The sequence below is a fragment of the Microcaecilia unicolor genome, chromosome 2, assembly GCF_901765095.1.
Source record: "Microcaecilia unicolor chromosome 2, aMicUni1.1, whole genome shotgun sequence".
NCBI classification, from domain to species: Eukaryota; Metazoa; Chordata; class Amphibia; order Gymnophiona; family Siphonopidae; genus Microcaecilia; species Microcaecilia unicolor.
This window is the reverse complement of record NC_044032.1, coordinates 567,271,806-567,284,301: the sequence shown is the minus strand read 5'-3', so window position 1 is coordinate 567,284,301 and position 12,496 is coordinate 567,271,806. Positions and strand designations below refer to the sequence as shown.

Below are 12,496 nucleotides of genomic sequence, written 5' to 3'. Positions count from 1 at the left end.
TGCTTGACAGTGGGGACGGTGTTCTTTGGGTCATAGGCAGCATTTCTCTTCCTCCAAACACGGCGAGTTGAGTTCATGCCAAAGAGCTCAATTTTTGTCTCATCTGACCACAGCACCTTCTCCCAATCACTCTCGGCATCATCCAGGTGTTCACTGGCAAACTTCAGACGGGCCGTCACATGTGCCTTCCGGAGCAGGGGGACCTTGCGGGCACTGCAGGATTGCAATCCGTTATGTCGTAATGTGTTACCAATGGTTTTCGTGGTGACAGTGGTCCCAGCTGCCTTGAGATCATTGACAAGTTCCCCCCTTGTAGTTGTAGGCTGATTTCTAACCTTCCTCATGATCAAGGATACCCCACGAGGTGAGATTTTGCGTGGAGCCCCAGATCTTTGTCGATTGACAGTCATTTTGTACTTCTTCCATTTTCTTACTATGGCACCAACAGTTGTCTCCTTCTCGCCCAGCGTCTTACTGATGGTTTTGTAGCCCATTCCAGCCTTGTGCAGGTGTATGATCTTGTCCCTGACATCCTTAGACAGCTCCTTGCTCTTGGCCATTTTGTAGAGGTTAGAGTCTGACTGATTCACTGAGTCTGTGGACAGGTGTCTTTCATACAGGTGACCATTGCCGACAGCTGTCTGTCATGCAGGTAACGAGTTGATTTGGAGCATCTACCTGGTCTGTAGGGGCCAGATCTCTTACTGGTTGGTGGGGGATCAAATACTTATTTCCCTCTGCAGAATGCAAATAAATTCATATACTTTCCACAATGTGATTTTCCGGATTTAATTTGTGATGTGCTATCTCTCACTGTTACCAATAACCTACCCTTCAATTATGGGCTGCTCATGTCTTTGTCAGTGGGCACACTTACAAAATCAGCAAGGGATCAAATACTTATTTCCCCCACTGTACGTGGAAATACTTTTAAAACAAATAGGTGGAAATATTTTTTCACTCAACAAATAGTTCAGCTCTGGAACTCGTTGCTAGAGGATGTGGTAACAGCAGTAAGAATATCTGGGTTTTAAAAAAAGGTTTCAACACATTCCTGGAGGAAAAGTCCATAGTCTGCTATTGAGAAAGACACAGGGAAGCCACTGCTTACCCTGGGATTGGTAGCATGGATTGTTGCTACTTTTTGGGTTTCTGCCAGGTACTTGTAACCTAAATTGGCCACTGTTGGAAACAAGAAACTGGACTAGATGGACCACTGATCTGACCCAGTACAGTTATTCTTATGCTCTCTACCAGGCATACATTGTGTTTTAAAAACATACATTATACTTCCTACTTCTTGAAGAGTACAATCAATTAAAGAGACAACATGTTGAGGGGTGGGCATTACAACTCAAATAGTAGGGCCATCTGTATGGAGTGCGCCTACTGAGAGTCTGTTCGAAGAAGTAGCCCATGGGTGAGTTAAGTCTCAGCACTAGGATAGACAGGGACCACTTTACTTAATTTGATGAAGCTGTAGCAAAATCCCTACCCTAGAAATAATCTATATGAGAAATGCCAAGCAAGACGCATGTGGGAACTGTCATTTACAGTGGGGGAAATAAGTATTTGATCCCTTGCTGATTTTGTAAGTTTGCCCACTGACAAAGACATGAGCAGCCCATAATTGAAGGGTAGGTTATTGGTAACAGTGAGAGATAGCACATCACAAATTAAATCCGGAAAATCACATTGTGGAAAGTATATGAATTTATTTGCATTCTGCAGAGGGAAATAAGTATTTGATCCCCCACCAACCAGTAAGAGATCTGGCCCCTACAGACCAGGTAGATGCTCCAAATCAACTCGTTACCTGCATGACAGACAGCTGTCGGCAATGGTCACCTGTATGAAAGACACCTGTCCACAGACTCAGTGAATCAGTCAGACTCTAACCTCTACAAAATGGCCAAGAGCAAGGAGCTGTCTAAGGATGTCAGGGACAAGATCATACACCTACACAAGGCTGGAATGGGCTACAAAACCATCAGTAAGACGCTGGGCGAGAAGGAGACAACTGTTGGTGCCATAGTAAGAAAATGGAAGAAGTACAAAATGACTGTCAATCGACAAAGATCTGGGGCTCCACGCAAAATCTCACCTCGTGGGGTATCCTTGATCATGAGGAAGGTTAGAAATCAGCCTACAACTACAAGGGAGGAACTTGTCAATGATCTCAAGGCAGCTGGGACCACTGTCACCACGAAAACCATTGGTAACACATTACGACATAACGGATTGCAATCCTGCAGTGCCCGCAAGGTCCCCCTGTTCCGGAAGGCACATGTGACGGCCCGTCTGAAGTTTGCCAGTGAACACCTGGATGATGCCGAGAGTGATTGGGAGAAGGTGCTGTGGTCAGATGAGACAAAAATTGAGCTCTTTGGCATGAACTCAACTCGCCGTGTTTGGAGGAAGAGAAATGCTGCCTATGACCCAAAGAACACCGTCCCCACTGTCAAGCATGGAGGTGGAAATGTTATGTTTTGGGGGTGTTTCTCTGCTAAGGGCACAGGACTACTTCACCGCATCAATGGGAGAATGGATGGGGCCATGTACCGTACAATTCTGAGTGACAACCTCCTTCCCTCCGCCAGGGCCTTAAAAATGGGTCGTGGCTGGGTCTTCCAGCACGACAATGACCCAAAACATACAGCCAAGGCAACAAAGGAGTGGCTCAGGAAGAAGCACATTAGGGTCATGGAGTGGCCTAGCCAGTCACCAGACCTTAATCCCATTGAAAACTTATGGAGGGAGCTGAAGCTGCGAGTTGCCAAGCGACAGCCCAGAACTCTTAATGATTTAGAGATGATCTGCAAAGAGGAGTGGACCAAAATTCCTCCTGACATGTGTGCAAACCTCATCATCAACTACAGAAGACGTCTGACCGCTGTGCTTGCCAACAAGGGTTTTGCCACCAAGTATTAGGTCTTGTTTGCCAGAGGGATTAAATACTTATTTCCCTCTGCAGAATGCAAATAAATTCATATACTTTCCACAATGTGATTTTCCGGATTTAATTTGTGATGTGCTATCTCTCACTGTTACTAATAACCTACCCTTCAATTATGGGCTGCTCATGTCTTTGTCAGTGGGCAAACTTACAAAATCAGCAAGGGATCAAATACTTATTTCCCCCACTGTATGTCCACAGAACCACACGTCTCATTTCCACAGCCAAACCTGTGGATGAAGCATAGCCTTGAACAGTGACAGTATGTGCAGACATTTTGTGAGCGAGTTTGATACTGCTCATCTCATCACTATTTAGCAAGTTTATACAAATCCTTTATACATAGGATGCAATGCTTAGAAAATAGCTCACCCATTAATTCATCGTTAGGGCCACCACGTGCATTCATCGACAAAGTAAAAGCCTTCTGTTGCACAATGACAAAAAGACATACTGCTATCAAGAAATTTATCAATAAATTGGATTCCATTCCCCACCCCGTAAAACATTTTACGAAGTCCACTGACACTACTGAGAGTTTAAGTTAAACTATAAATTGTTTTTACATATTTAGGACAAACCAGTAGGCCAGCAGTTTTCAAAGCTATTTACCCAGTTAAACAGTGACTTACCCATTGTTCTCTCTCAGTGTACTTTTAGTTGCAGTTAGGAGGAAGCAAGAACACAAGCTGCAAATGATCATGTGTGATTTGTACCCATAGAAAGTTTCACAGTGGAAGTACATGTGCATATAAAATGGTGCAAAGACCATGCATAAACTCTAGATTCCATGCACAAGCCAATTAGCTAATGAGCCGTTAATTGGTGTTGGCATTCAATTGTGTTTACACATCTGTCCTGTACCCTATCCTATAAAATACCCACCTAACTTTTATAGTGCACCACTCAAAATGGGGCAAGACCATGGGAGTGGAATGGGTGGGTCATGGTCATTCCCAGACATTAGTTGCGATACTATAGAATAGGGTCATTTATGCGCCCAACTGCCATTAGTTGCACGCCAGCATTTACACAGGTTTCAGCAGCTTAAAAGTGCCACACCCAAAGTTAGTCACGAGATCCGTACTAACTAAATACTCTACAAAGGGCTTTCAGAGCAGAATGCTCTTTGCAAATCAGTTTAGCGTGGATCTTCCTGGCACCTAACTTTGGGTGCCATTCATAGAATTCCCCTCAAAAAGTATAAGTGGTCTCTCCCCCGATACAAAACAGTTTAAAATTGTGACCTTCTTCCACCCACCTACCAAGATCACAAAGCAGCATTTGTATAGCTACATCATTAAAAATATCCCTCCCTTCCCTCTACCCCACAGACAAAATACTACAGGCACCTAAGCATTGACACTGTTGATCACAGCCTACTCCTTGATACGCTGTCCTCACTTGGATTTCAGGGCTCTGTTCTTTCCTGGTTTTCTTCTTATCTCTCCCAGCGTACCTTTAGCGTATACTCTAGTGGATCCTCTTCTACTTCTATCCCACTGTCAGTTGGTGTACCTCAGGGATCTGTCCTGGGACCTCTTCTTTTCTCCATCTATACTTCTTCCCTTGGTACTCTTGATCTCATCCCATGGTTTTCAGTATCATCTTTACGCTGATGACTCCCAGATCTACCTCTCCACACCAGAAATCTCAGCAGAAATTCAGGCCAAAATATCAGCCTGCCTGTCTCAGCGCCATCTGAAACTAAACATGACCAAGACTGAGCTTCTCATCATTCCCCCTGAACCAACCTCTCCTCCTCCTCCATTCTCTATTTCTGTGGTTAACACTCTCATCCTTCCTATCTCATCAGCTCGTAACCTTGGGGTCATCTTCGACTCCTCCCTCTCCTTCTCTGCACATATTCAGCAGACTACTAAAACCTGTCGTTTCTTTCTCTGTAATATCAGCAAAATTTGCCCTTTCCATTCTGAGCACACTACCAGAACCCTCATCCACACTCTTATCTCTCGCTTAGACTATTGCAACTTGCTTCTTACAGGTCTCCCACTTAGCCATCTCTCTCCTCTCTGTTCAAAATTCTGCTGCACGACTAATATTCCGCCAGTGTCGTTATGCTCATATTAGCCCTCTCCTCAAGTCACTTCACTGGCTTCCTATAAGTGCATTCACTCTGCAGCTCCTCAGTACCTCTCCACTGTCATCTCTCCCTACATTCCTCCCCAGGAACTCTGTTCACTGGGTAAATCTGCACCCTTCTCCTCCACTGCTAACTCCAGACTCCATTCCTTTTATCTTGCTGCACCATATGCCTGGAATAGACTTCCTGAGCCAGTACGTCAAGCTCCATCTCTGGCCGTCTTCAAATCTAAGCTAAAATCCCACCTTTTTGATGCTGCTTTTAACTCCTAACCCTTATTCACTTTGTTCAGAACCCTTATTTTATCATCCTCACTTTAATATTCCCTTATTTGTTCTGTCTGTCTGTCCTAATTAGATTGTAAGCTCTGTCGAGCAGGGACATGTTCAAGTGTACAGCACTGCGTATGTCTAGTAGCGCTTTAGAAATGATAAGCAGTAGTAGTAGTAGTAACCTAGGACTCCCAGGCACCATTTTAACTAAGTTTGAAATTAATACATTTTATTTTTTTAGCTTGGCAGCTTCCTCTGGGCCTTCTAAACTTCCATCTTAATCAGAGCCTGTCCTACCTGGCACTAGAACACCATGAGCCTTGTCTATCCAGAGTGTTCTTCTATTTTTCTTTCCTTCTCTGATCCAAATGAGTGACCAAAACCACAGTTCCCCTCAGAACCAGGTACCAAGTCTCGCCGCCGAGTGATGGTGAGGCTTCTCCTCCTTGCAGACTGCTGTGAGCTCTGCCTACTTGAACGGCAAGAGCCCAAAGGTCAGAGATTTTTTTTTCCTAACTAGTGCTCTTTGAAAGCATTAACTGTACCTAATGGCATGGAGTAAAAGTAATCTAATGGTTCGTGCAGTGGGGTTGACAACCTGGAGAACCAGAGTCAATTTCCACTCTAGAAGCTAGTGGCCTTGTGCAAGTTACTTAATCCTCCACTGCCCCAGGTTGTAAGCCCAGGGTCAGAGAAATTACCTGCATATAATATTTGACCATCTCTGGGAAATATGACTAAAGTCACGAGAACTAAAAAGTTGAGGTTTTAATTAATTCTGTTAGAACAATAAAACAGTCTAAACCCCATCTGTTTATTTGAAAAAAATTATATAATTACACCCATTCAAACATAACTTTTTCTGACTGCTTATGGACCTATGACATAAATCGGCTATTCTCAACATTTTGGATCCGATACTTTAGTCACCTTTTCCCAGAGATGGTCACATATGTTGAAATCCATTTGGTTGTAGCACAGAAAGGTGGTATTTCAAATGCATGACCATTTACCCTTTTACCTTTACCTATTCTTCTGGTACTTCATACTATAAAATATGAACTTAAAAGTTTTGACATAAAGAACACCCAAAACCACTTACCGGTCTGATGCCAGTAAGCACGCCCGCGAAACCAGCAAAGGTTACACCCTTAAAAACGGTTTTCTTTTTCTTCTGGAAATCGATGTTCAACAGCAAAGGTTTAAGAGCTCTGTTTAAAATCCATGCGCTATGCTTTATATCCCAACTGCATATAAACAAAGCATTCTCAGTCAGAACACAGAACTGATTCAATGCCTCTCCTGTCTCTTTACTACCCAATCCAGCCTCCAATTTCTTGCTCTCCAGTACTACCCCCACACAGTGTGTGTGGCAAGAGGCTAGAAAGCACTGTATCTGCAAGAATTCAAGATAGCATGGGTTGACCAGGGAGGATCTCTGAGGGAGAGGAAAGGATTGTAGACCTTTTTTTTTTTTTAAGCTGGTATGGATGTTGTCTTTATCTGCTATTTTCTGTGGTTCTATGTCTATTTTTTAATATAAAAGTCACAACCACAGTATCTGAGTCTGCTTAAAGATAAATCATTCAAATATATTCCAGAGGATGACAATCGTGTTAGATTTTGTTCCGATTCCCTTTCTGCCCTTACTCTTCCCCTTCCTAAACATGGCTTCCCCAGGTGAATCAGTTCAAGGGCTGGAGGCAGAGCTTCTTCCACGAGCCAACCCCTCTGTGTTACTCTTGTGCTAGTGGCCAGTTGTTGTACCTGCAGCAACACTTATCCTCCCTCCCTCAGCCTAAATGTTTCTCTCTAAACATGCTTCTCTCTAAACATGCCAAAATCCCATTAACCTCCAATGAACAGAAAACAACGCTAATCTCATTTGCAGAATAAAGTTTGCCAATGGGGCATCCTAATATGACCATAGATCAGTAGTTCCCAAACTGTGGTGTGGAACTCCAAATAGACAGTGGTATATTAAGGGTAATGCAGTGGGGGCAGTCCGCCCTGGGAGCAGGCAAAGGGGTGCACTGAGCAGTCGCACAGCTGTCGGCTTTACCGGTTCACCCCCTCTGACATCAACTTTCTGTTCTGGGGAAGGGGACCAGCAGAGCTGTCAGCTGTGTGAGAGAGGGTGGATGGGGGGACATGCCTGGAGGAGGGGGGGTGCGATGTGCCTGGAGGAAGGGGTGCTCCGCTCTGGATGGCAACCAAGCTAGATATGCCGGTCACATCATCAGAGCTGCTTCCTCTCCCTCTGGACCTCCACTACAAACAATGCCCAGTAGTAGAGTCAAATACCAAAAACGTTGCTAACCAAGTGTTAAACAAGTTAGCTATATACATCTAACGGGGTAGAGTCTCATATAATTGGCACGATTGTTCTCAGTTCACCCAAAGGTGAATCACTCACTTGTGCTCATAAATTAATCATAGAGTCAGCATGGGGCATATGCATCGGTAAATGTTCACAGGTCCTGCACCTTCCTCCCACGTGGGCTTCCTGTTAGAAAGGAAACCTCTGCAAAGCACAGGGGTCTTGAGTGTGCATTGATGATTTTGTCAATATCTGATTTCAAAAGGAAGCTGAAAACACAAATGTCTGTACAGACATGATGTTGGTCTAGACTGTTGGTACAATGGTAATATTAAGATTCTTATTGTCAGACCTTAAATTCTGAGGCTCATTTTCAAAGCACAGACTTACAAAGTTACATAGGTTACTATGCTTTGAAAATGAGCACCTTTATGTGTGTGCTTTTACTTTATTTTATTTATTTGGATTTAGCTCACACCTTTTTCAGTAGAAGCTCAAAGTGAGTTACATTCAGATACACTTGTAACCTGCTTAGTTGATAGCAGGTTATAAATTAATAAATCAAATCAACTTACACAGCCCTATGCTAACTTGCTACTGTCTTCATGCTTTGGGGTCATGTGAACTTTTAGGTGTTACAATAAGGATACATATTTTTAAAACACTTTCACAGATGGTGGGGACACTGCTCCCTAACTTTTCAGGAAAGTGCCTCTCCTGGACTTACCCAGGTGCTTATAATGTAGCCCATGTGGTCAGTACTGTTGTGATGAAAATCAGTGGATGGAGAGGAAGGGGTAGGAAGTACCAGGAGTAATCAACAACTCATTCACACAGTAAATCACCATATAGAAAGACAGACATAGTGGTGGTAAATTTCAAAAATGTAATGCACAAATATAGTAACATAGTAGATGACGGCAGAAAAGACCTGCACAGTCCATCCAGTCTGCCCAACAAGACAAACTCATATGTGCTACTTTTTGTGTATACCTTACCTTGATTTGTATCTGTCATTTTCAGGGCACAGACCGTATAAGTCTGCCCAGCACTATCCCTGCCTCCCAACCACCGGCTCTGGGACAGACCGTATAAGTCTGCCCAGCACTATCCTCGCCTCTCAACCACCAGCACCGCCTCCGCCACCTAATCTCAGCTAAGCTTCTGAGGATCCATTCCCTCGGAACAGGATTCCTTTATGTTTATCCCACACATGTTTGAATTCCGTTATCATTTTCCTCTCCACCACCTCCCGTGGGAGAGCATTCCAAGCATCCAACACTCTCTCCGTGAAAAAATACTTCCCGACATTTTTCTTGAGTCTGCCCCCCTTCAATCTCGTATCGTGCGCTCTAGTTCTACCGCCTTCCCATCTATGGAAAAGGTTCGTTTGCGGATTAATACCCTTCAGATATTTGAACGTCTGTATCATATCACCCCTGTTTCTCCTTTCCTCCAGGGTATACATGTTCAGGCAGGGCCGTGCCGATGCGGTAAGCGAGGTAAGCGCCGCAGGGGGGCGCCCACCTCTGGAGGGCGCCACCGCGGTGCTTACCCTCGCCCCGCGCCGCAAAGGCCTTTAAATATTTTACCTGGGTCGCAGCAGCGTCAGTGAAAGCGCTGCCGACCAGCAAGGGCGGGGCGGTGGGGGCGGTCCGCCCCGAGTGTCATCAGAAAGGGGGGTGCCGCCGCTCCCGCTGCTCTTCTTCCTGGCAGCCCCTCCCCCGCACCAGCCCTTTAAAAATAAATTGCCGACGCGAATAGCAAGCGCAGCACCTCGTGTGCAAGTAAAAGAAGCGGATCCGATCATCTCATTGGGCCTTCCCTCACTGTCCCGCCCTCCTCTGACGCAACTTCCTATTTCCTCTAGGGCGGGACAGTGAAGGAAGGCCCAATGAGATGATCGGATCCGCTTCTTTTACTTGCACATGAGGTGCTGCGCTCCCTATCGCGTCGGCAATTTATTTTTAAAGACCGGGTGGCAGGGAGAAGACGAGGCAGGGTGAGGGTGGGGGACAGATGGGGTGAAGGTGGGGGGACTCGGATAGCAGAAGGGACTGGGTGGGAGACAGATGGGGTGAGGGGGACTCGGATGGGCAGAAGGGACTGGGTGGGAGACAGATGGGGTGAGGGTGGGGGCACTTGGATAGCAGAAGGGACTGGGTGGGAGCCAGATGGGGTGAGGGGGACTCGGATGGGCAGAAGGGACTGGGTGGGAGCCAGATGGGGTGAGGGGGACTCGGATGGGCAGAAGGGACTGGGTGGGAGCCAGATGGGGTGAGGGGGACTCGGATGGGCAGAAGGGACTGGGTGGGAGACAGATGGGGTGAGGGTGGGGGGCACTTGGATAGCAGAAGGGACTGGGTGGGAGCCAGTTGGGGTGAGGGGGACTCGGATGGGCAGAAGGGACTGGGTGGGAGCCAGATGGGGTGAGGGGGACTCGGATGGGCAGAAGGGACTGGGTGGGAGACAGATGGGGTGAGGGTGGGGGGCACTTGGATAGCAGAAGGGACTGGGTGGGAGACAGATGAGTGAGGGGGACTCGGATGGGCAGAAGGGACTGGGTGGGAGACAGGGTGAGGGTGGGGGGCACTTGGATAGCAGAAGGGACTGGGTGGGAGCCAGATGGGGTGAGGGGGACTCGGATGGGCAGAAGGGACTGGGTGGGAGACAGATGGGGTGAGGGTGGGGGGGGCACATGGATAGCAGAAGGGACTGGGTGGGAGACAAATGGGGTGAGGGGGACTCGGATGGGCAGAAGGGACTGGGTGGGAGACAGATGGGGTGAGGGTGGGGGGCACTTGGATAGCAGAAGGGACTGGGTGGGAGACAGATGGGGTGAGGGTGGGGGGCACTTGGATAGCAGAAGGGACTGGGTGGGAGACAGATGAGGTGAGGGGGACTTGGATGGGCAGAAGGGACTGGGTGGGAGACAGATGGGAGAAGGGGCATGGATCTGGAACTGGGGTCTGAAAAGTGAGCAGGAGGGAGAATGGGGTCATGCCTGGGGCAGAGGTGGATGGGAGAATCAATGGATCTGGAACTAGGGGCAGCCGCAGGTGGGAACTGGGAGCCAAAAGAGGGGGCATTGAGAGAGGAGGGATAGATCCTGGATGGAATGGGGAGTGAGAGGGAGGGCAGACCCTGAATGGATGGGAGGGGGAAAGAGAGAGGGCAAATGGTGAATCGAAGGAGCAGAGAGAAAGGGCAGACAGTGGATAGAAGGGAGTGAAAGAGCAGACAGTGGATGGAAGGGGCAGAGATAGAGGGCAAATGCTGGAGGGAAAGGAGAGAGAGAGGGCAGATGGTGGATGGAAGGGGGAGAGAGAGATGGCAGACTGGGGCAGAGATGGTGGATGGAAGGGGCAGAAATAGAGGGCAGATGTGGATGGAAGGCACATTAGAGAGGGCAGACACTGGATGGCAGAGAGAGAGCGAAGACAGATGCTGGATGGAAGGAAGACGGTGAAAGAAGATGAGGAAAGCAGAAACCAAAGACAACAAAACTGTAAATATATATTTTTATTATTTTGCTTTAGGATATAGTATTTTAGCTGTGTTAATAAATGTTTATAAATAGAACATGTAAATAAGGTAATCTTTTTATTGGACTAATTTTAATACATTTTGACTTAACTTTCAGAGAACAAAACCCCCTTCCTCAGATCAGGATAGGATACTGTAACAGCACTATACTGTATTGACCTGAGGAAGGAGATTTTGGCCTCTGGAAGTTAAATGTATTAGTCCAATAAAATGGTATTATTTTATTTCTGTATTTGTTTTATTTCTATTTGTTAATTTGTAAAGTGGTGATTGGTATTTGTTAGTTTTTTCAAATTTACATCTGCTGTCTTTATATTTTGCACAGTACTAGGAAACATTTTCTGTTTCTGTGGCGTTGCATTGTATGCAGAGTCTGGCATTGGGGGTTCAGTTTAATTTTGTCTAAATAGAAAGTTTATGATTACTATTCTATAGTGGATTAGGGTGTATCTGTGTTTGTGAAAAAGACATGGCTTTCAGTTGGCATTGACTGTGCAGGATCGACGATCTGTACTATTCTGTCTGGTTTCGTTTTACAATAGGTGAATTGATGTTCTAGTGCTCACTGTAGTGCTTAAGATGCTTCCTTTTCCTTGTGTGACTCATAGAAACGACTGCTTATGGTATGGTAAAATTGCTCTATAGGTCGTGTTTTGTATTCTCGGTATGCCTAGTACTGGATTTGGGGGGGGGGGGGGGGGTGTTAAAAAAATGACCAGCCCCGGGTGTCAACTACCTAGCTACGCCACTGCTGCCGACGTCTCCCTTCCCTTGCACTCGTTGGTTCCCTCAGTGTCCCGCCTTCTTCTGACGTCAGAAGAAGGCGGACACTGAGGGAACCAAGAGCGCAAAGGGAAGGGAGATGTCGGCAGCGCTCCGCTTTCACTGACGCTGCTGCGACCAGAAGTAAAAGATTTAAAGGCCCCAGGGCGCGGAGGGAAGGGCAGAGAGGCATGGATGGGAGGGCAGAGAGGCATCGATGGGAGGGCAGGGCCCAGGGAGAGGACAAATTGCTGGAAGGGGAGGGGAGAGAGGATTGCTGGCTATGGATGGAGGAGGGAAGGGCAGAGAGGGACAAGGATGGACATGGGGGCCCAGGGAGAGGACAAATTGCTGGAAATGGAGGGGAGGGGAGAGAGGAGGATTGCTGGCTATGGATGGAGGAGGGAAGGGCAGAGAGGGACAAGAATGGACATGGATGGGAGGGCAGGACCCAGGGAGAGAGGAGAAATTGCTGGAAATGGATATAGAGCAAGAAATGAAGAAGAAAGGAGAAAAGTAAAGAAATAAATGGAAAG

The 12,496-nt window shown here is 46.6% G+C and overlaps 1 protein-coding gene across 1 annotated transcript in view; it reads right to left on the bottom strand.

Annotated features, from left to right (window-relative positions):
- Positions 1–12,496, bottom strand: part of LOC115461563 (acid ceramidase-like) — a 321,963-nt gene that overhangs the window by 120,784 nt on the left and 188,683 nt on the right. Inside the window, exons 8-9 of the mRNA XM_030191472.1 lie at positions 6,435–6,579; positions 3,329–3,383 (exon numbers count right to left, since the gene is read on the bottom strand). Of these exons, the coding sequence (XP_030047332.1) occupies positions 3,329–3,383; positions 6,435–6,579 (200 nt within the window). The remainder of the gene's footprint in view (positions 1–3,328; positions 3,384–6,434; positions 6,580–12,496) is intronic.